At 38.4% G+C, this 27367-nt stretch overlaps 1 protein-coding gene across 1 annotated transcript in view; it reads right to left on the reverse strand.

The window, feature by feature from the left end:
• arhgef40 (Rho guanine nucleotide exchange factor (GEF) 40) overlaps positions 1-10632 on the reverse strand; it is a 41388-nt gene extending 30756 nt beyond the window's left edge. The window contains exons 1-2 of the mRNA XM_028564472.1: positions 10418-10632; positions 766-855 (exon numbers count right to left, since the gene is read on the reverse strand). Of these exons, the coding sequence (XP_028420273.1) occupies positions 766-855; positions 10418-10420 (93 nt within the window). The 5' untranslated portion in view covers positions 10421-10632. The remainder of the gene's footprint in view (positions 1-765; positions 856-10417) is intronic.
• Between the last annotated feature and the right edge of the window lie 16735 nt (positions 10633-27367).

Raw genomic sequence — 27367 nt, forward strand, 5'->3', positions numbered from 1 at the left:
AAAACCATTTCACGTTCAGAATGCCAGCTTCTCGTGAACTAAGAGCAGCCTTTGTTTCAGCTAAAGCTGCACGCATGTTTTGAGTGTATCAAATGGATTTTGAAATGCATTTGCTCAAGAGCGGAGGAATTTCCTCAACCCAGACAGCATGTAATCAAAAAGGCTGCATCATTATATCCATCCTCTTTCATGAAGTCATTAAGCAGCTTTTTCCGTAGCAACAAGAAATTTGATTGGAAGCTACATGGCAATTTAGAACAAACCAATTACCAAATTACCATAAATGCTAACGGCAAAGGGCCCAAAAGATTTACTTCAAAGGCCCCTTAGTCCACGGAATCATATGGAAACAAAGCTTAAAGAACTAAAAACAAATGTGACTGTGGCACTCTGTAATACTAAGTTGGAGATATTAGAGCCTACAAAAAGTTCCAACAATGCACCTGTAAGAGATTGCCATTGACTTATAAGCAGAAATGGTGTGCAGCTTTTGGTGAAACATGTCACGTAATGGTGCTGGTTGGAGGAAGAGGGTTTGGCTATAACTGACCAGCTGGCTAGATGTTGTTTGTGTTGGCTTCTAGCAGCAGTTTATATCTAGGGCAAGCAGTGTTATCTGCACATGACATCGCCTTGCCCACTTACTCCAACTTTGCGTTATCATTTAATTGAATCTGCATTATTTGTATTCCCCTGTTTATTGCTGAAAAGATGTGACACTGGAATAAAGGTGTGTGTGTGTGTGTGCATGCTTGTGAGATGTACCTGGGAGAGGAGGGGTGGTGCCGTGCTCTCAAAGGGAGGATAAAGCGATGAGAGCGCCCCCTGCACACAGTCCTCCATTGCCTCCGAACCCTGAGAGAGACAAAGGTGGTAAGAAAGGGTTAATCCATGACCGGACGCTGAATCAACTCGAATGTCTGTGTTTGTGTTTAACAGCCGGGTTGTCTCGCTTTTTGCTGACACACACACACACACAGACAAATATACACACATATTAACTACTTTTAACTTCCTGTTGTATGGTCTGTCTGGGGAGTGTCAAACATTTCCTCCAAGGCCCAGTAAATGTAAGAACCTCCCAGAACAAAAGAGTCAAACCACTGCAATATGTTAACTCCCTACACACACACACACACACACACACACACACACACACAAACACACTCACACACAAACACACTCACGCACACACTATGCATGCACAGTTTCATGCACACATACACATCATAACACTGGGCCGGCCTGTGAGGCGGAGGGTGACAGAGCAGAGCACGCAACACATAGTGTTTATTTTTCTACATGGACCGTTGGCATGGTAACCTGCAACTTTTTTCTCTCTCTTTTCCGACTTCTCTCTTTCCTTCTCCCTCCCTTCACATTTCCTCTCAAACCTCCCATCTGCTTCTCTTCCTCAATTTGCTCCCTTCTCCCTTTTTTTCTCATCTCATCTTTTATTTTTTTTACCCAACTTTCTGTCTCACCTCCATCCGACTCTCTGAATGTCATCTGACAACAATTACGCTGAGATTCTCTTCAACAGACGGCATATTGTGCTGAATGACTACCGAGGGGATGGATGGAAAGCAATGGGAGAAAACCCCAGAATGGGAGGACAGAGTGTTTGGAAAAAGAAAAGAGTTGCTATAGCAAAAGAGGGGCCAGGAGGGAATGAGCTGATGGTGGTGTGGGAGTTTATGGAAGAAGACCTAGGTTCAACTGCATTGAAAATTATTTTTGGGGTTTGTTTTGTGGACACAGAGGGTTTGGGGTTAGCCACAGAGGAGGATAGAATGAGTATTACAAACAAGAGTACTGCTGTTTTCCAGTTGCGCAACTTTGCCTGAAATGCCCTGACAAAATAAATTCAACAAATCACTTATTCAAACTAAGGTTGAAAGTTGAAACACATGTAAAGACTTTTTTGCAATTGTGTTTTGACCCGAGTCTGAAAGAGACAGGGAGGAAATGGAAATGTAGGCACAGGAGAGAACAAGCAGTTGTAGGGTGGAACAGAAGAAAAAACGGTCACTGGGGGGACTGAAGGAGAAAATCTGAGACTTATAAACGGAGCAAGACACCTAAAAACACCACATCAGATCTACTGTATAACTTGCTGAAGACCTGCTCTGCTCAGGTTGCTCAGGGTCACTTACAAGAGATGTAAGGTTCTGTTTCCTATCCACTCTCTTGGCTGCAAAGAAGATTTTTCAACTGTGACTTCAGCCCTTATGGCAGAGCAGCAACAGCAGAGTGCCACCGCCGGGGTATCAAATTCATGCAGCTTTATTTTTCCATGGTAACAGAGAATTTTGGATGGCAGAAAATACGTCAATTTGGAAAAAAATAAATAAAAAATGACAAAACTTACATAAGTTTCCCAGAAGCAGAGCAGCTTTAAGGTCATGTTAGTTAGTCCGTGTGCTTTTTAGTAAACAATCTTTTGGAAGCCACCCATAAAATGCTCTTTATCAAAGGATATACATGTCCAATCATTCTTATTTATCTAAAAACAAATGAAAACTTTGCCAGATGGTTGGCATGCCATACGAGTTTCCAAGTAATTAACCCTCTTAAGAGTCATTAGATTAAAACAAGGCAGAAAAAAGTCCCTCTTTGCACCGTTTCACATTTGAAACAAGTTTATCACTACATTGAAAGATATTCATCTTGTATTTAAATATATTTATAGATTTATATATATTTAATATATTTAACTTATTTTCAAAAACATAACTTTACCAAAGACTTGAAGCTTTAAAGTCTTATGTAAAGTACACACTCTATACTCTCTATAACAGAACACAAATGTTGCATCATTTTAAAAAGTAAAGTCATTCATATTCAAGTTCATGTAAAGACGATTACATCACGTATACAGGAGGAGGTGTCTCATTGGGTAGACTATGGTAAACAACAGCCTGTCAGAGGGCATGTTGTAATAGGTGTCATGGTTGTAATAGAGGTTTAAACAGCCTTCTGGCTCACTGACAGAACATATTGAGTATAGTAAAAGCACAGCAGGGGGGTTCAGGGAATTGCAAGGCTAGCCAGCAGGAACTTCCTCTTTGACTAAAGCCCTTTTTACCACAAGACTTGAGTTAATTCACAACAGCACTATATAAACCAAATACTAAAACATGGCAGTGGACACTAATGTCTTTTTGTGTGTTTTCTCAAAGGCACAGCTCTTTATGTGTCATCAGACTGACTGTAAATGCCAATATAATTGTGCACAATGCCTCTGTCCTTTCAACAGTGTCTCACAGATGCAAGTTGAATGGGAACAACTCTGCAATTTGAGCCCAAATGGCTCAATAGAGCCCCTCAGGATCAAATATGTGGCTTGTACCAGAGAACAACAACCCAATGCACCACTCATTCATTGCTTAAGTGTGGGTACAAATAGGCCACTCAAGTTTGGGGAGCTTTCCTAAAACCATTGGAATACTTGTTGGCATCATGTTATTGAACATTTGTGTTTACATTGAGATTGGCAGATCTGAACTCAATGTAGCTTAGTGACAAGCTACAGTAGCAATGGCCTGCCATTGGTAGGATAGAATGGAGATTATAATTACAAGACCATGGTATACCTTTTTGTAATACACATAGTCTAAATGTATGGCCATGGTTTAGTAAGTAAGTGACCAATCAACAATGTTGTGGAATGGTAAATAACGTAACAAAGACGTGTAGACATGTCAGCAACGTAAATCTATAACTTTACGACGGACAGATTCATAACGTATGATGACTATCTGCTGACATAACCACAACGTTGGGGTAAGGTTACTATATTACTTTTTCAAATGTTACGTTTGTAACGTTGCAGCGACGGTTCCCTGGTCTTAAAGGTGCCCTGCCACACGTACTTCATTACTTTGTGGTAATGTCGGAAGTTTTAACATGGTCTCTGTAACATGTTTTGTGGAAAAAATGCCTTGGTTACCTTGTTTCAAGCCATTCTAGCGTGGTATAAAAAGCCTGCAGGAAGACTCAGCTCGATTTCTGCCAGTTCTCATTAATATTCAACAAGCTAAGCTGTTTGAATCTGATTGGCTAACAGCTAGCCAATGAGAGCCTGGCTATCAGCATCCTAAACCCAGCCCAACTGGGCGAGCTCATGAATAGTAATGAGCTCAGGCAATATGATGTCAGACTGACCAGCTGTAATTGGCCTGATTTCTCTGCTTATTTCTTTTCAGTGGCTAGAGCTGACAAAGGAGGTAGCAGTTCATTTTCACATTCACAACATAACACAAACCAACCCGTTCTCATTCCGAACTCGTAAAATAAGTACGTTTGGGCAGTGTCCTTCAGCGTCTGATGCGACGAAAAAGGCACCCTTCGGCGTATTTGTGTAACGTACTGGGGAGAGCCGCAGTTGAATGAGCTATAGCGAGTGGTACGTAAGGGAAAATTGCTGCGTAAAAAGGATGGTTGGGTTGGTGGATGGGTAAAACCCCAGACTTTCACTCAGGAGACTCAGGTTCCCGCCCAGCGTGGGGCATTGTGTTTCCCAGCTTTTGAGGCGTCCTTTCCCCGTTGTTTTTCTCCTAAACCCAACCTCCGCGATTCCGTTATTGTCGCGTTTCACCCGCGGCCGTTTCCCGGCTTTTGAGGCGTCCTTTCCCCATTGTTTTTACCTCCGTGATTCCGTTTCACCCGCGGCCGTTTCCCGGCTTTTGAGGCGTCCTTTCCCCTTGCAATAGTGGCGACCAAGCACGTTTACATGAGACGCTAAAGGAGACTTTTAACGTCAATAAGAACGAAAAAGGCTCCTGACCGAACGTCCTTATTTTACGAGTTGGGTGTGAGAATGTGCTGCACAAACACATATGGACCTAACATATTTCAAAAAATACAAGTAAAAACAGTTTTGTATGGCAGGGCACCTTTAAGTTTTTATGCTATTATGGCGTCAATTGATACGTAATGCAGTTGTTATGAGACCAATAGAGGACGTTAATATAGTTTGTCGCCAAACCACATTTCGTTTGTAGGGAGCTTGCCTGCAGCAATATTTGGTTTGGATGTGTGATGTACAGTTGTATGCCACCAGCACTGTTTCTCCCTATTTTATTTCCTTATCATTGACTCTGTGTTTGCATGCTTGTACAGCTTTCAGCAGGATATTCCACTGCTAAAATCCAAAGAAAGGAATTTCAGTCTGGAAGCACAATCACTCAAATACACAAGGGATGATGTGTAATTGAGGGGGAAAAGAGTGATGCTGCTTTTCCACCAAATCATGAAAATGTAAAAAAAAAAAAGAAGTGAATATTAAATATTTTCCAGTAAAATTGTTTTTTTTACAGTACCAGTGCATCTAATGCAATTAGTCACTCTTCCTTTCGATCACAGCCCCATACATGCACATATGAAACAAAGCAGCCTCGATGAAATTTGTTAATTCAATTTCCTTTTGGACTCCAAGCAAGGGAGCCTCCCATGGAAAAACCTGGTGCCTCTTCGTTAGGGGACTATAGGTGTAATTCAGTTACTCTTCAATCAGATACTTAACGCTCATGCACTCAGGGGTTTTACTTATTGTAAGTCACTTTGGATAAATCTGCACATATGTATAATGTGATGCCATGAATATGGAATAGAGCCTTTGTTTTCACATCCCATAATCGATACCGCATACTGACTTTCCAGCACAATCGCCAATGCCTTTAGGAGAACTAGCTGTACACACGTTATCACCAAATGAAACCAAACTAGAAAGATGATGAGGAACAGATCTGAGTTAGGAGCTTAACAAGACATATGACATTAGTTCATTTTAGGCATGCTAAGAATAGCTTTCAACAGAGAAGTGCGTGAGTGTTCTGATTCGTTAAAGAAGTTAATAGATTTGTTCTAAGTGCATGTCTTTGAAAACACGTGATCGTTCTGGGAGAAAGTGTACAGAAATAATAGGTACAGTTTGGAGTCAAATTGTTGGGTTTTACTAAATAACTATGTCTTCTAGCTAAAAGAGTGCTAATGCAAAGTATTACATCTGAACCTTCATGCAGTCAAGTTTAAGATTGCACAGCTTTTATGAAGACATTTTATTATTTTAGCATATGTCATATTTCACTTTGTAAACCTATAACGTGCACAAAAAAGATATATAACACAATAAAGGACAGGGGAAAAAGCCCAAAAGCATAATATGAGCACTTTAAAACTTCTGGAAGAAGGTAGTAAGTGGAACTTGAGTTAAAAAAAATTTGACTGTAAAAAGATTCTTACACCAAGCTGGTTGTTACTTGTTGTTTTTGCCTGCTGTCACAGATCACAAACACACATGTCCTGTCTTCAAAAATACCGGTCACAATCCCCCAGGTGACATTGTATGCATAGGAAAATAATCAAGTGGAAAAGTGTGTGTGTTCATACGGCACGTGGAGTGTCGCTGAGGACAATCAGTACAGTGTGAATGAATGTGTATCCTTGTGTTTGTGTCGGATATGGACACAGTACAGAATCAGGGCATGTCATTCTTGCGTCAGACTTCCTGTCTTTCTCTTGTGTACGCAGACTGAAACGGAAGAAGCTAAAGTAGTCGTCCATACAGACCTGGCACAGAGGGAAAACCAGAAAAAAGAAAGAAAGATGTCTAGAAAAAGAGGATAGACAAAATGGTAATAGAATTGAGAAGACTCAAGGGGTTTTGAAATATAACTAGCACTTGAACTGTTCTTCATGTCAGTTCAGATTATTGAAGTGTGAGTGAATTGAGCAACAGATTGCAAAAGAGACTGTGACAGAGAGACATGGAGAGAACCAGACAGCTCTACAGAGACTGAGGGTTCAGACAGAAAAAGGGAAAGAGAAAAGAAAAGAGGAGGAGGAGGAGGCTGACCGGTGGGAGAGATCGATGGGAAACAAGAGCAGCAGCAACCATGATAGAAACCAGATGTAGACCCATACAGTATGAAGGACGGAGAAAGAAAGAACGAAAGAGAGTTAGAGCAGAAAGAGAATATGATATGATTAGGGGCAAAATGAGAAAGATGCCGACAGAGAAAGAGGGAACAGAAAAGAAGAGGGGAGACAGGAAAAGGAAAGATGCAGACAGACAAAGGGAATGAGGATGAAGAGGAAGAAAGAGGAGAGTGATTTCCTCTCCTGAATCTTCCTGTATAATCTAACTTAACCCACAGTAGGTCAAACTGCTTCTTTACAGATTGTTTCAGACTACTTAAGTGCTACAGTCTGTTGCTGAATAGGGTAAAGGCACATTTCACAGCAGATGAGATTTCACACAGCCTCCATTCATTGTCTACTCATTGTCAGTGACAAATGAGAATGGCATTTTGTCACATTTATTGGAGTTATTGCTCTTTGAGTGTGTCTCATTTCCTGAGGCAACCTAGCTCAGCTTTTGCTAGGCTAAGAATAGAATAGAATGCCTTTTATTGTCATTATACACATGTACAACGAGATTGAAGCAACTCCTTTTCCAGTGTCAACATGTACGTAAGAGAAATGTAACAACATGGAATAAAATAGGTAGCGAAAAAGAAAAAGGGGGGGGAGGTAAGGTGCACAGTTCTGAGACGCTATATACATGTATAAAAATAGAAAGATAAATATGGTTTGTATACAGTGTGATACGCAGTGTCAAATAATGATATTGCACAGTAATGAAATTGTTTCAGTATTATCAAAAGTATTAAATATTAAATATTGCACAGTAGGGGTGTAGAAAAAAGGCCGGGGGTTGGGGGTAAGACTGTGAAGTGAAGTCAGTGCATGTGTATAATGTATAATGCATAATTGTCCAATCACATCAATATAGATGTAGCAACTAGCAAGATACTGTAGCTGGGTGGTGAAGAGTAAAACTTAAAGGCCAATTCTAGTTTATTACAGCTTGGGTGCTTTTTTGTAGCTTGGACTATACTTTCTAACCGTTGCAAACAAGGTTGTAAACAAGCCAACAGTTTTGCCATTTCATTAAAAAAACACTGTATTTGGAGGTAAAACTGAAATTGAGAATAGCCTGGTTTGTTAATCCCTCATTGCAGGTACTTGTGTAAACTGTGATGCATGTTATTACAGTGACAACGACAATTTGGCTAATACTTTTACCGTTTGAAAAATATGTTTGACTAACATGAGGGTTTGTTTACAACCTGTAAGATCACACGCTTGTGTTTCTGTCAATTATTTTAGAGATGTCGGCCCGATAACGCTGACGTTTGATCGTGTGAACGTGCTAGCAAACAATTGCTTCTTAACACATCCATCTCACACGTAGCAACATTAGCATTCATTTGGAGTTGAGTTTCTGGCAACCTTCTTCTAGCTCAGATTCAGTCTAATTTAACAACCAAGAGGGAAATATGTGGTTCTTTAGGAGCTAAATGTTCCTTTTTTTTTTCACCAGCTAGTTGCTGACTGTGTTTCTCTGCTGCCAGGTGCCGGGCAGGTAGCGTAGAATGTTTTTTTCTGAGCTTTTCCACTAAAAACAGCTTTCTGCTGCGGCCAAAAAACAAAGCTGATGAGAGCTGTGAGAGTGAACCAAAACAGACGAAGTTGTGGGCCTCAAAACCAAAACAATGAGCTGAAAGACGCTAAAATGCTCCTTAGAGCTACAGAGTCGGGTGATAATTCTCTGTGGGCTTGACACTTGTTGCGTTACACATGAAAATAAATGAAACATGAATGAAACAAATGAAAATATTGATAACAGCTTTAACTCAAGATCGAAGGATTTCCAGATTATGTTTATGGCTATATTTTGGATTTTACTGCAAATTATAAACAAGAAAAAACAAACTGCATGGATGCCCAATAAAGATGCCAATGAAGCAGCCATAATCGGCGAATAGTTGCGTTGAAAAGTATCCAACATCAGTCTGCGTGCACTGTTTATAGCAGAGAGTCTTGACAATCACAGGAAACTCAGTTAAAGAAAGATTCCTGTGATTGACAATATCGCTGACCCTGTCTGGATTGTTCTACTGCTGTTATCTCCACCCGCCTGGTACTCCAAGCAGGTTAAAACAAACACAGAGAATCGTTTGCAATAACTTTCATCAGACTTTCTTTTCCACCCGCTGGCCGGACTTGAGGACTGGTACACCCCATTGGAGTTTCAAAATCAGAGCTCACCAGACAGAGGGAATGGAAATACCCTCTGTCACATACTCTTGGCAAAGGTTGCTGTGTGTGTCACGGTACTGTATGATGCATTTTAACACCTATGTGCATGTGTTAGCAGTCATGTTTGTCCATGAGCGAGTATGCATGCACACATTCCTCATGTCTTAAAGGTTTTTACTTTTTGGGCACATGTTTGGAGGGTTGTTAGTTCACTCCTAGAGCTTACACAGGTCTGTTACTGTAAGGTGTTGCTCTTTTGAGCCTGGTGTTTATAGGAAATGTTCCATTTCTCTACTTTGCTGTAACGCTATGTATTCTTGTGTGTACATCTGTTGCTGTTTTCCACCCTCAACTTTCCCAACTGGTTAAAGAGGAAAATGAAACTGTACTGCACATGTTCTTCCTTCCCTGAAGTCCATGCCATCCCTTGTTCCCACTTTCTCTTTTTCTCTCTCTCTCTCTCTCTCTCTCTCTCTCTCTCTCTCTCTCTTTTCTCCCAGGTCCAATGTGGAAAATGCGGCATCACTAAAACCACTGTTGCTGCTGTCCAAGACTCCTAAAATAAAAAAGTAACCCTACCCTCTGCTTTTATTCCGTTTTCCCACTCCAGCTCTTCCTTTCTCTCCACTTTTTCTCTTGCTCTCCCTGCCAAACTGCTCCACCCTGCCCGACACACAGAAGCGGGAATATGATCCAAATTTTTCTTTGTTAATCTCTTCTCTTTTTTTAATCATAATTTGATGTATCTTCTTATATGTATGCATGTGCCCGTCTGACTCATCTCCCTGTATCTCTGCCTCTGTATGTCACTGATCAGACCACGAGTGGGTGGGGATGGTAAAACAAAATCCCTAGAGATGCAACAGAGAGCCTTTTGATTCCATTGGCAAGTCAACCACAAAAATCACCAACATCACACTACTTAAATCATGTCATTGTAATTTGCTGCTAGTGGGATTGGACAACTTTGTAAACTGGGAGTTATATCTGCTGATTTAAGCTTCTTCCCAAATCAAACACATGCCTTCATGAGAATGATTAAAGTGTACTTTTTTAAAAGTGATCCTAGCTGTTTTGAGTTTTAGAAGTTGAAGCCTGGGTGAATAGATAGATAGGTAGATAAAGGAAATTTAAGGTAGACACAATTTATAAAGTGCTGCCATAGGAAAACACTATCAGCCTTTTAGGACTAAAGTTGAGTCTCTGGAGGAGTTTGGACACGTGTATCTTCATATTGGAAAAGTTAGATCACTTTTAGCATTTTCTAGACAAACTTGAGTTCTCCATAGTTTAAGAAAGTAGGACTTACCATGACTTCAGTCAGGAATTCCTACATAGTCCTCAGCTCCTTTCCTGCATTTGCTTCCTATCCGCATTCTCCGCAAAAACGGTCGTTATCAAACAGCCTACATTACCCCTTTAAGCAATTTCCCCCCTTTTTATTCAAGCAAATAGTCCTCTTCTCTAGTCTTTCCCTCTCACTCTCCGCTATGTTTCCCAGCCTGGGAATGTCCTACAGCACTTTCCCCCTCCCCTCTCCGTCTGCGCCAGTCCCACGCACTCCCACCTCCCTCCCCTCCCCTCCTCTCACCTAACAAGAGCACTACAGTCACTCTCTGCACTCAAACTTTCCGTGTATCTCCCCCAGAGTAACTTAAATGAATAGACAATGAAAAGCCGTTTACCCCACCCAGGCGTAATTGCAAAAATAGCCTAAACCTCTGATGTTTTATTGTTGAGATCGCACGTTCTTTATTCTCATAAGCAGGGAGATAATTAAGTCTGCTCGTAATGTGGCTGATTATGATGAAAAGTGCTGGTGCAATCACTGAAAATAGCTTACTCACAGAAGAGCTGCTATAATCTGTTTCTGCACGTGTTTTGTGTATAGCCTGCATGCTCCAAAATGTCTCATTATGGCATAAAACCGTTACCATGTTTACAGATAGGGAACAAACACACACTAAATTACATTTTCAAATAGCTTATTTTTTGTGGAGTGGATTTTACTCCAGCATTGAATGTTGTATACTGTCTCAATGAAGTTGGTAGTGTGGCTACATTCTTCCCTGTTGCCGCCCATTTGACATCAAATAAGGGTTAAAGGGCTAGCCTACTCCAACGATATAGTATTGGACTTCCACAACATTCGTAGACATGTAAGAGACAAATTTTAAAAAGGGTCAGCTTCAAAACGCTGGATCCTAAATTTCACAAATAATGCAGCTCAATACCATCTTTCATCAGGTGTGGAAGAGGTATTCAAATTGTTTTCAATGTGTGTCTGTAGTGCTGTCTACCTGCCGTAAATCATTTTGTGACTTTGCGGGAAAAATCGGACCGGGCAGAGGCATTATTACATTTTTAACTGTTAGTCTTGTTTGCTGTTACAGGTCATTTATGATCATCAGATGGAACATTACACATTTCCAGAAACATTTAAAAGTTAGACATAGTAACTTTAAATAAATGTTGTCAAAAGTAGCCCACAAGTTTTTCTGAAGTAATATTAAATGGAAATACTCAAGTGAAATACAAGTAGGCTATATCAAAATTGTAGATTTTAAACACAATACTTGCGTAAATATACCTAGTTACTCCATGACCGCTTTCTGTTAAATATGCAACGTCTCCGAGCCAAAACCGAGATCACCCTTATGATATCATCAGGGGCTATTTTCTCAGACTTTAGATAGCTCCCCTAGAGTCACATAAGAAAGGGTTAGCCTCTGTTTTAACTTGCTAAGTAGTGCTCAACATGATCAATTAACTGGAGTTCATGTTGAGAGCCACTTTAAAGCTATTCTCTGATTATATGTTAGCCAGGCTTGATGGGTTCATACATATAGAAAATGCAGTACATTATTTATGGGATTAAAATTGTCTGGGAATATGATTTACATCACGCAGCAAAGTTTCAGCTGTTCAAAAGTTGTAGTGTTTGATCTTATGTGAATCATTCAGTAACAAACTTACAAAGTTGTTGGGCTCTATATAATGTGATCACACAGTTGGAGTGGGGATTGTCCTCAAGATCACCAACTTTTCATAACAGCTGTCATTTTGTCATTAAAGGACTTAAGTCACCTCAGACAGAACATTAAAATTACCTATGTCATGTCATGCATGGAGAACTGTTCATATCATGGTGATGGAGACTTACTTTTTCCTAAACAAAAGGCTGAAATTGCCATTACTCACTATTTCTTATGTCTTATAGCTTTTTTTTGCCCCATAACAACAACAACAGTTGCTATGCCACTGCTACATTTAACCTCTATGGTTTGTGTTTGGACTGCTGTAATGAGTGAAGGAATAGAGTCAGTTTTGAACATCCACTACAATGGTTCAACAGCACCTCCCTGTGTTTATTGTGTGATAATGGAAAGAGGAGGAAAAGGAGCTTGTGCAGACACAGGTGATAAAAAATTGGCCTTTATCCCAGCAGACATTTGACTTTGCATAGTAGGAAAAGCACTACAATAACAAAAACTACAAATAAGTAACAAGCTTTTTAAAAATTATGAACCCCCCCAAAACCTCTTACTGAAAAAAAAAATTATATATATATACTCCAGTTTTATTTTTATGGTATCAATTTTTTTTGCCATTTTAGGCCTTTATTTGACAGGACAGCTGAAAACATGAAAGTGGAGAGAGAGGGGGAATGACATGCAGCAAAGGGCTGCAGGTCAGAGTTGAACCTGTGCCTGCAGCATCGAGGAGTAAACCTCTCTATATGGGCACCCACTCTACCAACTGAGCTATATGGGCGCCCGTAATTGTCCTTTAATACTCTCATTGTCTTGATCTCCATATGTACGTATATAGGTTTTTCTATCACTTATATTTGATCTGTATGTGCTACTATTATTTACCTGAATTTTTATAGTTACCTATCCTTTTGTCAACAAAAGAACATACAACACTAACTATGGCTCTGTTTTATTCATGTGAGTGTGAGTGAGCAAGTATGCAATAAATCAAATCAGCAAAAGGGAATTCAGCCATCGTTAATGTTATTATTTACACATGCTTACCTGCAATAGATAGAGGCAAACACCTATCTTTGCTTGAATACGATATGGTTTAGTAAAATACACATTTGTTTCAGGTTCAGTTTTATAAAGACTAGAGCAATGTTTTAAGTCCAACAGGGGTGACAACATTTTTACGATGTGTTGGAACTAGCCTATATGAGATTTAATTTTTTTTCCTGATTGATTCTAGTTTATGAAAAACATTAAGGACAAAAAAGTGACATATTGGGTTTCGAAAGCATTTGACCAAATTTGACTTCTTTGAATCTTGTATCATTTGTTGGGGTTTCAGTGCTGGGTAAAGGTGATGATGACTCAGCACCTGGCAAGAAGGGCAAGAAGAACCAGGTAATTTCCCTGCCTCTGATTGTATCCGTGCATCTTAAGTCAGTTTCTAGTTTCTAGTAGGCTACTTTAGCAGACAGGATTCTGCTACACTAATGCATGCACTATATAATTTAGAGACGCGTGTTACCTTGTTTAGCTGTTTAGCCTTTCGGGTTGTTCTGTTAGTTAATCGGTAGACCCAGAAGGGTTAAATCCCACTGGAAAATGGGTTGCCAGTGACGCAACTGAGCAGGCTGTTCTCATGAACCATTCGTGCATACTTTTGTACCTATAGCTACGAAAAGTAACGCACTGTAATTCGTATGTATTCCATGTATTTACTGCTGCACACACCACATTGACTGCTGCTGTATAAGAGAGCCCTGGTCCGCGTGGTGAGGAGGATGGGGTTGATGGGTGGGTGATAAAACACAGTCCAACAGTTTAATCATGCAGCTTTATTTATACTGGCTCCAAAGAGACACCTTGCATATTTTATGATTTAATTCTGTCCTACCTCAAGGTCAATCAGACAATTACAGAATAAATATGCAGCAGTATCCCATTTTATGTTGTTTTAATGCAAATGTAACTACCTTTGATGTGGTGAACATGGCTATTCATAGTTCAGTTCTGTTACACATTACACAACCATCCTAAGTGATAGAATAATCAAATATACAAGGTACTGTACATCCTACTGAGGGATAAAACACATCTTACACAAATTATATTGAAGCATATATAATGTAGGAATGAAAGTTCACAATTTGTATACACTATTTATGTTGGGGTCACGATTTAGTGGCCATTTGGTGAATTTCATGGAATTGCCAGACATCCAGAACCACCTGTCGCTTATTATGTATCTGCCAAATAGATTTATTAACATATTTATGCCTTAACTAAATGTTTCTGGCTGTGCTTTGTACCAGATATCAGGTTTGAAAGCAGAAACATATTTTTTAACATTTAAAGATAAATCCAGCTTTATATTTGTGATGTTATGTAGGGCTACAACTAACATTCATTCAATTATTCAGATTTTCTTTTGAATAATCGTTTAGTCATTGAACTGTCAAAAACATTGTGAGAAAAGCTCCTCACAAATGCTTTGTTTTGTCTAACCAACAGTCTAAAACCCAAAGATAACCTATTCAATTCAAAATTATTTGAAACACAGAAAAGCAGCAAATTAAAAGACCAGCAAATGTTTTTGCTTTGAGTGAACAACTGAAACAATTTATTATCCGATTAAGTTTCTGTCAATCGACAAATAGATGATGTGGCTGCTTGTTTCTGCTCTAATCTTACAGGTTTGTCAATAGGATGTGGCTTCAGAGCTGTTAGCAAAGCAGCCACGCACATCACGCCATGCAAATGAGCAAATATAAGGACACGCAATATTTGCCTGCCTCTTTTGAGTAATTTATTTAGTCTATATGGAAAGAAGACAGAGCTCTGCGTTCATCAACTTTATTTAGTCACTATTTTTCCCCAAAGCAATTATTTTCTCTCCAAGCAAATTACCCACATGTATTTACAATCTGGTTTTCTTCTTAAATATATTTTTAATGTATCCCAAAACCTAAGATAAATGTGGACAACGGACAGTAGAAATAATGCCATTAATATGAAATGCACCCATATTAAGTAAAAATATATATTTAGTTTATAGATGATTATTCTTCTGTTTCTTATTCTGCTCATTATAATATCTACTTTCCTAATAGTTACAACATACTTGCCATAACATGAAAAATGGCTTAAAACTGTTGATATATCTTGAGTATTGCCTTCTTTATGTTAAAACTTGTTAAATTTTAAGGTCCCATAAAAATCTGCTTTAAAGGGTAATGATTCCAAAAGTGTAAACAATCTCCCATTATTCTCACGAAAGTAATGAACATTTATCAGCTTAACATTATTCTTTTAGATTTAGGTATGAAGGGAAAGACTGAACATTGTATTTAAAAAACTGAAAGTCAGAAATTATTAAACAGCAATATGATAACCTTCATGAACCATCCAAACTTGTCAGGAAATCTATGTGGAGCTATCTAAAATTAAGTGTTATTAGGTACACTATTTGATTTATATTCACAGTAGGCCTATTATAATTTGAAAGACCCATACATTTTTTACAATTAATTATCACTCAATACATTCATGTAATCGATGGTGATAAAATAGCGTATGTCACTTCCGGCGACCATCTTTGTTTTGCTGAAAAAAAAGTAGCAACTTGGCAAATGGCGTAACGTTAGATGTGCAGCCCACATAATATATTTTTTTTTTTTGTTGAATAGTCATCAAGTTATCCCGAAAATATCCTAAAAACAGCGGTAAGTGTTGTCAGGTGACTTGTTTGGTTTCTATCTATCAGAAAAAATAGCTGTGTAACAAAGTCACACATGAACTTGGGCTATTGTAACAGCTCCTAGCTAACGTCACAACTTTAACTAGCTGAAATGCGTAACGTTAACCTTGAGTGTAAACACATTCTCACTTCCAGCCCAGTTTTACTCAAGACGTTGTTTCTTCTGGAAATTATTTACTGCTTACTTGGTTTTGTTAACTGGGCAACAATTAGCTAAAGTAAGGTAAAGTATTTAACTAAGCTAGCTACATGCTTTTGATTAGCATGTGTCTGCTAGGCTATGACATGGCTACCGTTAGGTAGCTAATGTTAGATAGATAGACATTTATTTATTTATTATAATATATTATATAATATTATATACTATTTATTTATTGATCCTTTCGGAAATTTATCTTGCACCATACAGCTCATCAAATAGACAGACAACAGACCATAAACAACGAATGGAATTGCCAGACATCCAAAACCACCTGTCGCTTATTATGTATCTGCCAAATAGATTTATTAACATATTTATGCCTTAACTAAATGTTTCTGGCTGTGCTTTGTACCAGATATCAGGTTTGAAAGCAAAAACATATTTTTTAACATTTAAAGATAAATCCAGCTTTATATTTGTGATGTTATGTAGGGCTACAACTAATATTCATTAAATTATTCTGATTTTCTTTTGAATAATCCTTTAGTCATTGAACTGTCAAAAACATTGTGAGAAAAGTTCTTCACAAATGCTTTGTTTTGTCTAACCAACAGTCTAAAACCCAAAGATAACCTATTCAATTCAAAATTATTTGAAACACAGAAAAGCAGCAAATTAAAAGACCAGCAAATGTTTTTGCTTTGAGTGAACAACTGAAACAATTTATTATCCGATTAAGTTTCTGTCAATCGACAAATAGATGATGTGGCTGCTTGTTTCTGCTCTAATCTTACAGGTTTGTCAATAGGATGTGGCTTCAGAGCTGTTAGCAAAGCAGTCACGCACGTCACGCCATGCAAATGAGCAAATATATGGACACGCAATATTTGCCTGCCTCTTTTGAGTAATTTATTTAGTCTATATGGAAAGAAGACAGAGCTCTGCATTCATCAACTTTATTTAGTCACTATTTTTCCCCAAAGCAATTATTTTTTCTCCCAGCAAATTACCCACATGTATTTACAATTTGTGTTTCTTCTTAAATATATTTTTAATGTATCCCAAAACCTAAGATAAATGTGGACAACGGACAGTAGAAATTGCCATTAATATGAAATGCACCCATATTAAGTAAAAATATATATTTAGTTTATAGATGATTATTCTTTTGTTTCTTATTCTGCTCATTATAATATCTACTTTCCTAATAGTTACAACATACTTGCCACAACATGAAAAATGGCTTAAAACTGTTGATATATCTTGAGTGTTGCCTTCTTTATGTTAAAACTTGTTAAATTTTAAGGTCCCATAAAAATATGCTTTAAAGGGTAATGATTCCAAAAGTGTAAAAAATCTCCCATTATTCTCACGAAAGTAATGAACATTTATCAGCTTAACATTATTCTTTTAGATTTAAGTATGAAGGGAAAGACTGAACATTGTATTTAAAAAACTGAAAGTCAGAAATTATTAAACAGCAATATGATAACCTTCATGAACCATCCAAACTTGTCAGGAAATCTATGTGGAGCTATCTAAAATTAAGTGTTATTAGGTACACTATTTGATTTATGCCACAGTAGGCCTATTATAATTTGAAAGACACATACAGTTTTTACAATTAATTATCACTCAATACATTCATGTAATCGATGGTGATAAAATAGCGTATGTCACTTCCGGCGACCATCTTTGTTTTGCTGAAAAAAAAGTAGCAATTTGGCAAATGGCGTAACGTTAGATGTGCAGCCCACATAATATATTTTTTTTGTTTGTTGAATAGTCATCAAGTTATCCCGAAAATATCCTAAAAACAGCGGTAAGTGTTGTCAGGTGACTTGTTTGGTTTCTATCTATCAGAAAAAATAGCTGTGTAACAAAGTCACACACGAACTTGTTAGCTATTGTAACAGCTCCTAGCTAACGTCACAACTTTAACTAGCTGAAATGCGTAACGTTAACCTTGAGTGTAAACACATTCTCACTTCCAGCCCAGTTTTACTCAAGACGTCGTTTCTTCTGGAAATTACTTACCGCTTACTTGGTTTTGTTAACTGGGCAACAATTAGCTAAAGTAAGGTAAAGTATTTAACTAAACTAGCTAGCTACATGCTTTTGATAAGCATGTGTCTGCTAGGCTATGACATGGCTACCGTTAGGTAGCTAACGTTAGATAGATAGACATTTATTTATTTATTGTATTATATAATATTATATATTATTTATTTATTGATCCTTTCGGAAATTCATCTTGCACCATACAGCTCATCAAATAGACAGACAACAGACCATAAACAACGGACAACAACAAGACCACCAACCCCTCCCTCCCCCACACAACCACAATACACAATCCCAAATATCTCCACATCATACATAAAAAAATAGCAAAGTGCAATGTCATTAGCACAAATGGGCTTCAACAGTAAGGTGCATCATCATCAGTGGCGTTTTAATATTATACCAACATGCAGTATTATTACCCAGAAAGGATCAAGTTATTTTCCCTAATTTATTTAGTAGTGTAATGCTGGTAGGAATGAATGATTTGCAAGCCCGGTTGGTTTGTAAGGACGGCACTCTATATCTTCTGCCTGATGGCAGCACCTCATACGCCTGAAATAGGGATGTAGCCCGTCACCGCAAATAGCTTGTCCTTTCCTCACTACCCTAGATTTGCAGATCTTGGTCAAAGAACTTAACTGAAGTCCAGCAATCTTGCTGGCCATGTTAACTATCCGGTGTAATTTACTTTTATTTGTCACTGACAAAGACAAGTACCAGGCAATGGAGCAGAAAGTCAAAATACTCTCAACAAAAGAGCGATAGAAAAGGACCATCATGTCTTTTTCTACTTCCGCATAAAATACAGTCGCTGCAGACCCTTTTTATAAATGGCATCAGTGTTTGGTGTTCCATGATAGCTTAGCATCTATTATTGTCCCTAAGTATTTATACTCCTCTACCACATCAATCCCTTGCGCCTCTATAGTCATCTGCTGGTGGGTCGAGCCCCCACTTCTAAAGTCAAATATAATTTCTTTAGTTTTGTTTGTGTTTAGCAGAAGACAACTGGACCTGCACCATTCTATAAACTGTTCTACCCAAGCCCGATAGTTGGTTTCATCGTTGTCCCGTATCAAACCTACAATCGCTGTATCATCAGCAAATTTGATTGTATCATTCATTTGGGGTAAATTTGGGGAGATTGTAACATATTCCTAGATACCAGGCCAGCTGTTGCTAAAACATATATTCAGTTTTTAGAGGATAATAGAAACTTGACCCCAGAGTGATACTATGTTTGTCTACTTTTAAATCCGCTACAATTCTATTTTTGATGGAAACGTCTGAATTGTTTCTACATATTTGAACACAAAATAATAACAAAAAACCTAAAAAGGTAGAGGTAATCCCTCCAAAGCTATACAGTATTGCTATTTGCCTCTCCTCATTTATTAAGCTCAGTGGATGCTGAAAAATAATGTCAGGAGAATTTAAATGAACAAAGTTACAGAACATTAACAGTTTTGATAATTTCAAATCCCTTGTTGGTGATACACTAATTCGATAATCAATTTAATCATTTTGCATAAAACATTTATTTCAAAATTATGTAATAAAACTCAATTGTTACATAATACAATATGCAAATATTAGGCCTGTCACGATAGTAAATAAATCAATTAATCGCTATGTGGCAGATAGCCATATAGATAGATTTAATTTATTAATTATATATTTAAATTTAATATTTAGTGTTAAATAATTGTTAAATGTATTACAGAGTTTGTAGTCTGTCGCACAAACACTCATGCTGCAAACATGTGACAGCCAGTAGCCTATGAATTGCCTGGGAGAACATACGTGTCACAAACGGCAATTCCACAGCTATACAACAGCGTGAAAGACAACATAACAAACTAAAGGAGATCAAAGACATATTGTGGATATTTAAAATGTCTTCCAGTTCCAGTGTTAAATATTGTTTAGAAATAAAAGTTTATTGATCTTTGAAAAGGTGTACCTGCATTATTATTATTTATTATTATGCCATTATCATTATATTAGATGAAAATGGTTTCTCAACGACAATATTATCGTTTATCGCAATCTTTTCTGGGACAATTTATGGTCCAGCAAAATTTGTTATCGTGACAGGCCTAGCAAATATTTGGTATCAACACTTAATCAACAACTGCTCTTTGCTTGTGTACATGCACGCGTACACACACACACATACCTGAAAATATCAGCCAATGATGGCTTCATTGTAAAATCATTTGAATATTCAACAGTGAGTATATACATTGACACAAAAGAGAATACCATTATAATAATTACATAATGCAAACACACGTCTGCCATTTGCTTGTCTTGTGTGTGTCACCAGAAACATAACACATGAATGGAAATGTGCAGTGACACACGCAAAGCAAAGCTAATTATGGTCCTTCATAAGGGCACATCTGCCTATTCTGAGGGCAAACAAAAGAATAGCATCTTTTAACAAAAGGTTCTTCATTAGTTCCTTAGCTTTTTGCCAAAAAGCTTTTACATTAATGCACTTTTGAAATTTTTTTTTTTTTATCAGATATTTTTCTGGCATCACAGTTTAATAATTATAAAAAAAAAAATAAAATGAAGGTTCCTGTTACCAAGTCATGAGGTTTTGCATGACAGTAGTAATGTGGACTTAAAAGGTAACCAAACTCCAAACCCCACATTTGTATACAGCATGACATCTACTGGTGAAAACAGGTAGTGGTTCATTTGATTATGATTTGATGTTTGCTTACTCAGTGTTTTAATTGTCAATTAAAGTGCTTCTCATTTGTATCCCATTCCGACCATTCAAAGACTGAATTTCACCTGAGGCAGATGGTCAATGTATTTGCATGTAATTAAGTAGCTTGTAGGACAGAAATCCAGCAGTCTTATGGTTTAAAAAAACAAACCGTACACAAAATGGATTACACATTAAATTAAAAGCTCATAAAAATGTAATGTTTGTTTCAGATCCTTCACAGATGTAAAAGCAGTCAGGAGGCTGTAGAAGAGTGTCCTCCTTCCACCACTCCTACTTTCAGCTGCAGTAAGTGTATACAAAACAAAGCATGATCATAATATTCTGTAATGCACTGTTTTTAGTAATCCACCTGTGAGGTCTTCATATACAGTAGCACACAAATAAGAATAGGGAAGGTATGGTTTTCTTGTCTTGACTCATGGCGATTTCAGGTGTCTCATAGCATGGCCAGACCTAGCACAGCCACAGTGATCAGCATAGCTATAGGGGAAGATGGATAAAAAAGATTTATAAGGCGTTGTTCAAATGCACGTTTTGGACAACTTCGCTCTCATAAGGGAAACATCCCTATTTCTTATGCTTACCTTGCATCATAGATTGCTGGAGTGTAATGGCGTGGCTGGTTGTGACAGTCGTGCTGGGGGATGCGGTGGTGTTGAGGTTATTGGTGACGGTGGTGTTAAGATTTGCCAGGTTTCCAACAGTGTTACTTAATCGTGTGATGGGGGCTCCCAGATTACCAGAAGCTGAAAATGTAAGCAAAAGACAAAAAGATCATTCATATTTTTTTTAGCACATAGGTAGATAATAATATATTATCTGTGATAGTATCTGTAACAGTAGGTCTTAATTGACTGTTAAAATTGCATGTGATTTGTGTGTGAATGTGTATCTCTAATATGTTGCCTTACTGCTGTTGAAAGGTCCAGTTAAGATCCCGATTGAGTAACCCGATGCTCTAGTGTTTGCGGTTGGTACAGTGGCAGCAAATGTACACTGAATTTTACTTCCATTGATGCTGCCCTTGACAGAGTTCACATTCAGCTGCAGAGCAAAGACAGTTAAAACAGATGACCAAGAAGATGCGTTTTCAGTGGTACATTAATATAAAAATATGTGTACCATGCAGATGGTGATGATTTGACTTGATATTGCTTGAGCTGCAGGCTCCAAAAGCTATGTGTGGCATTTTGCGGACTGATTGAACCATTAAATGTTACGTATCAGTTTAGTATTTGTCATGTAGTACAAAAAGAACATTAAATGAAAGTATAGACGTACAAATTCATAACCAGACCAGCTATGTATGCTGCAGCTTGAATCAATATTTCCCACTTGGTGTTTCTGAAGGGCAAGTGGCTAAAAAAAAAGCTTAATCTCAAACCCTGAACAGACTAATAAACATATCCTCATCCAGCTCTACTCCCACCACTACTCTGAGTAGAACTCACCGTTGTCATAGTCAGCTGACCATTGTTGAGGAAAGTGCTGAAGAATTTCACAACACCCCCGTTGTTTGCACAGACATAGGTTGTGACATTTCCTCCCTGTTGTGCAAAACCAGAAACTGTAAATATAACCTGTTTACACAGATGACTTCAACACACTATATGATTGGCTTCGGAGCACAGACTTCATGGCACTTTGATTTGTGAGTGATTGACAGAACTAGACATACCTGTGTGCCGGAAGGTAAAAGGGAGGCAGCGATGTAGCCATCTGACACTCCTGCGAGCCCAAACCCAAAGTTGTTACCGTCCATCTGTTGGGCTGCTAGAAAGAAACACGATCCTGGTGTAGAGGGGTCGCACTGCAAGGGCTCAGCCACGCAGAGCTGTTTCGTCCCGCATTGTGTCCTAGAAAGAGGTGTCTGCGAAGGAATAGTTTAAATGAGTGGGAAATGTACACGTTGATAATGTTCAATTCAATTTTATTTATAGTATCAAATCATAACAAGAGTTATCTCGAGACACTTTACAGATAGAGTAGGTCTAGACGACACTCTATAAAACTATAAAAATGGTTCAACACCATTAATAAATGTGAATAGTGTTCCACTATGCTCCTAGTTTTTTAGCTTCACTTACCACAAGAATTTCCACTGTGGTGTTAGGCGTCAGTGGGGGAACTGTCCCATTTGTACCCGGTGCTGCTGATGTCACGTTTGTACCCAGTGCTGCTGATGTCACATTTGTACCCGGTGCTGCTGATGTCACGTTTGTACCCGGTGCTGCTGATGTCACGTTTGTACCCAGTGCTGCTGATGTCACATTTGTACCCGGTGCTGCTGATGTCACGTTTGTACCCGGTGCTGCTGATGTCACGTTTGTACCGGTGCTGCTGATGTCTTTGTACCGGTGCTGCTGATGTCACGTTTGTACCCGGTGCTGCTGATGTCACGTTTGTACCCGGTGCTGCTGATGTCACGTTTGTACCCGGTGCTGCTGATGTCACGTTTGTACCCGGTGCTGCTGATGTCACGTTTGTACCCAGTGCTGCTGATGTCACATTTGTACCCGGTGCTGCTGATGTCACGCGTTTGTACCGGTGCTGCTGATGTCACGTTTGTACCCAGTGCTGCTGATGTCACATTTGTACCCGGTGCTGCTGATGTCACGTTTGTACCCGGTGCTGCTGATGTCACGTTTGTACCCGGTGCTGCTGATGTCACGTTTGTACCCGGTGCTGCTGATGTCACGTTTGTACCCGGTGCTGCTGATGTCACGTTTGTACCCGGTGCTGCTGATGTCACGTTTGTACCCGGTGCTGCTGATGTCACGTTTGTACCCGGTGCTGCTGATGTCACGTTGATAACTCCCGAGGTTGTCACATTGTTTCCTGCTGGTGTCGTGGAGTCACCCATAGCTATCCAGGACAGTGTCGCAACTAGGACGATGAGGAACAGTCTGTTGTCCATGCCTAGTGTAGGTGGGGAGGATTAATAAGTTAAGTCATTTAATGGGACACAGGGCTTAAACACAATACACTAGTTAAACACAATCTTAGCCTCAAGCATAGAGTATGCCGTGACATGTTAATAAATGAAAAAGCAACGCCACTGCCGGTTGCTTTTAGAAGACAAGAGGCTGTAAATCAGAGTGCAGATGAGGCAGAGATGATGTTGAAATTGAACACTGCCTACTCCTTTGCTAAGGAGGAACTAAATTACAAGGGCTGACCTTCTCTCCTGTGCTCCTAGTGAAAAAAGTGAGTCTGAAGCCTTGGGACACTTCATCTACAGTTGGTTTGTAACTAGAGGTGTGACGAGATCTCATCCCACAATCTCACGATGTCAGTGTAGTGCAGAATTACATTGGTACTATCGAGGACCATTTCATAAATCAAATTTGGTAAATTGTGGTACCTTAGAATGTGTAAGCGCAAGCTTCTCTGTCCTCTCTGCATCTTTCACAGAGAGCGGGCTCAGCTCCGACACACATGCAGAGGTGCGGTGCAGACAAAGCAAACGTTACATTGCCTCTGCAGTTTGTCAAAGTTACATTGAGACACGGCAATGCCGGTAAAGGACATGGTGGTTACACTTTTCAAAACTTCACGCAGACAATGTTTGCTGTAGGGGTGACCCCGAATAGTCGAAGATTCGATGCATCGATATCGCGGAGCCTGATTCGACCACCAATCTCTTTTTCGCGGGTGTTTTTATGAAACAAGGATCCTACCATTTTGGCAAAATGGGGGTGCTCAATGTCTAATTTCACACAGAACTACTGGTTTTGTACGGTTATATTAAGTTATATACAGCCTTTTAATTATGATAATGCTGTAAAAAAAAAATGTGAAAAGAAAGAAAGAAGTGTTCACTAAATATTTTTTACGTGTGTGTGTGTGTGTGTGTGTGTGTGTGTGTGTGTGTGTGTGTGTGTAAATCCAACCACCGCTGTGACATATTTAAGTTTCACTTTCCCTGATCCGCGACAGACGAGGAGCATCTTGGCGGCAGGGATTAACGTTACTTAACAATGTCTGGAAAAAGAAAATCTAAAGTGTGGCTGCACTTTCAAAAGAGTAAAAGATAAAAGATGATCCAAAAAAAGTAAAATGCAAGTTGTGCCAACAGCTCATGTCCTACCACTCGTCAACAACAAACATGGCTTTCCACTTAAAAAGTTTATTACCAATAAAGACGTTTCACTCTTTCATATATAATGGCGCTTTTAATTTACAAATAGCAATATCATATGTTGGGACTTAAAATATGTTTTCTAGATCCACCCACAGTATCAGACTGACGACAGCAGTTCATCTAGTAGTAGTAGTAGTAGTAGTAGTAGTACCGGAGCTGCGCCAAAACTAACTCAAAGAAAGCTAGATTTGAGACCGCCATTGTTCGAGAAAAGGAAAAGAGAAATCAGGGACAAAATTGCAGAGTTTATTGCACTCGACATGAGGCCAGTGAATGTTGTGGACGGTGAAGGTTTTAAAGAATTAATGCGCACACTTGAGCCAGGTTACACAGTTCCCAAAAGAGAGACAGTTATGCATGCGGCGGATGCAAAATACGCGTCCATACACGCCTGCGGTTTACATGTTACCCTCCTGCTGACTAGTGTCGTGCCCAACCCAACCCATTCACACACACACACACATAGATGATTAGACTATAGAAAGATTCGACAATTCTGATTTGAATGTGTAAATCCTTAGTCGGGGACACCCCTAGTTTGCTGCAATATAATAGCGAGATCGCCATGCAGTTGATGTTACATACATGTTAACCTTCCGAGACAGACAGGTGTTCTCTATTGCCCTGGTGGCTGACTGACATGCTGAGGTTGTAGGGCAAGCCAAGGGAACTTTATTTCTATAGCACCTTTTAGCAACAAGGCAATTTGAATAAAAAACATTTAAGAGCAATTCAAATCGTTCATGACAATAAAACAGGCCAAAAAAAAGATACAAATAGAAAAATAAATTAAAGTACAGTGTAAGAAATGCAGTGTAAGAAGTTAATAATTATTGGATTTAATAGGTTGTACGGACGAGTTAGGGAGGCACTGCAGTTATTAAGTCTGAACAGGTTAGTTATACAGGAGAGAAGCCATTTGATTTTGGGGCAAAACCTTTCACAGTGCTAATTCTTTTTATTTTGTGACTTTTGATTGAATAAAATAATTTTTCCAGTTCCATTTCATCATTTAAGTTATCTTTTAAATGTTAAAATCTTGTCTCTTTCTTGTGAACCCAGCCTTATCTCGTGGGCTGAGCGTCTCGTCCCACCCCTACTAAGCTCAGAGGTAATAATTAAAGCTGAAAGATTTAACATGATACCCAATAAACATTATCTATAAGTGACGGTTTGTCACAGCACAACATTCATGAACATTTACCAAACCTCCAGTAGTAAGCCACTCTCATTGGGGGCTTTTGCAGGAGAACATACAGTAAATGTTCCTAAAGAAAAATGATGTCGTGGAAGTTTTTCTTGAAGCAGCAGGGTTAGTGATATTCTTGATAAAATCAAAATGAATAACGACTGTTTGAGAATTAAACCAAAGTTTGGTCTTTGAGTATTTATTTACATTTGCAAATGGAGAAAACACAGTTTCAAAGGTACACGCAGCACAACTGAAAATGTCTTTCCTAACTAGAAACCTAAAAATCAAAACATCTTATAGTTAAGAAACTCTCGTTAAGCCACCCCTCTTCAAATATCTTTAGCATGCTGCCACTTTTCTAAAAAATACCATAAACAGTTAGATGATTTTACAACCTTCCATTCTGCTCCTGTGTCTCCTACATTAGACTAAACACCTGCTTATCTCAGGAGACAGAAAGAGAGACGGTTCAGACATTGTTATAGCCTTCTTCACTTTATCTGCGAGAAATAAACAAATGAGGAGCTGCAATTTCTTTAGCAAAAATAACTTATGCTATTGCTCACAGTCTACAAGACCAGCTTTCTCACTGGTGCCTTTAAGTCTACAGGAAGGAACAGGATTATGTGGAGGTTTAAAACAATCTTTAAATAAATGGTCAATATCATTAAACAAATGGTTAAAATAAAATTTGCCACCACAGATGGCATCCTAAATTAAATTAGCTTTGAGGTGTAGCATAGTATACCAAATGAAAAACAAATTTCATCAAATGTATAATTAAGCTGACGATTAATTGTCCTAATGTTAATAAATATGCAAACCAATAATTGACCAATTTTTAGCATGAATATTACATTAACACAGTACATGTTACCTGTTGCCTAATTTCTCTTGCTATGTTTTTTGTGAGGTCTGTTAACTGAACTCAATTCATATTATAATTTAGCATATACAATATAGGTGTAAGGTTAGATTTATTATAATAGATTTCACTTAGTATTAATAAAAGGATCATAACATTATTGATATTCTTAATTATTAGAAGTATAGACTGCTCTAAATAATTACGTTTGTTGATTTAACTGAAATTGTAATAAACATTTTACATAATTTATTGGGGGGGGGACTGCCTAAATTGGATTTGAAGAGAAACTCCTTACATGTGCACCATATGGTATACCTCTAGTAGTAGTAGTAAAGTAATAATTAGTAATATCA

Source organism: Perca flavescens, chromosome 19, assembly GCF_004354835.1.
Source record: "Perca flavescens isolate YP-PL-M2 chromosome 19, PFLA_1.0, whole genome shotgun sequence".
NCBI lineage: Eukaryota > Metazoa > Chordata > Actinopteri > Perciformes > Percidae > Perca > Perca flavescens.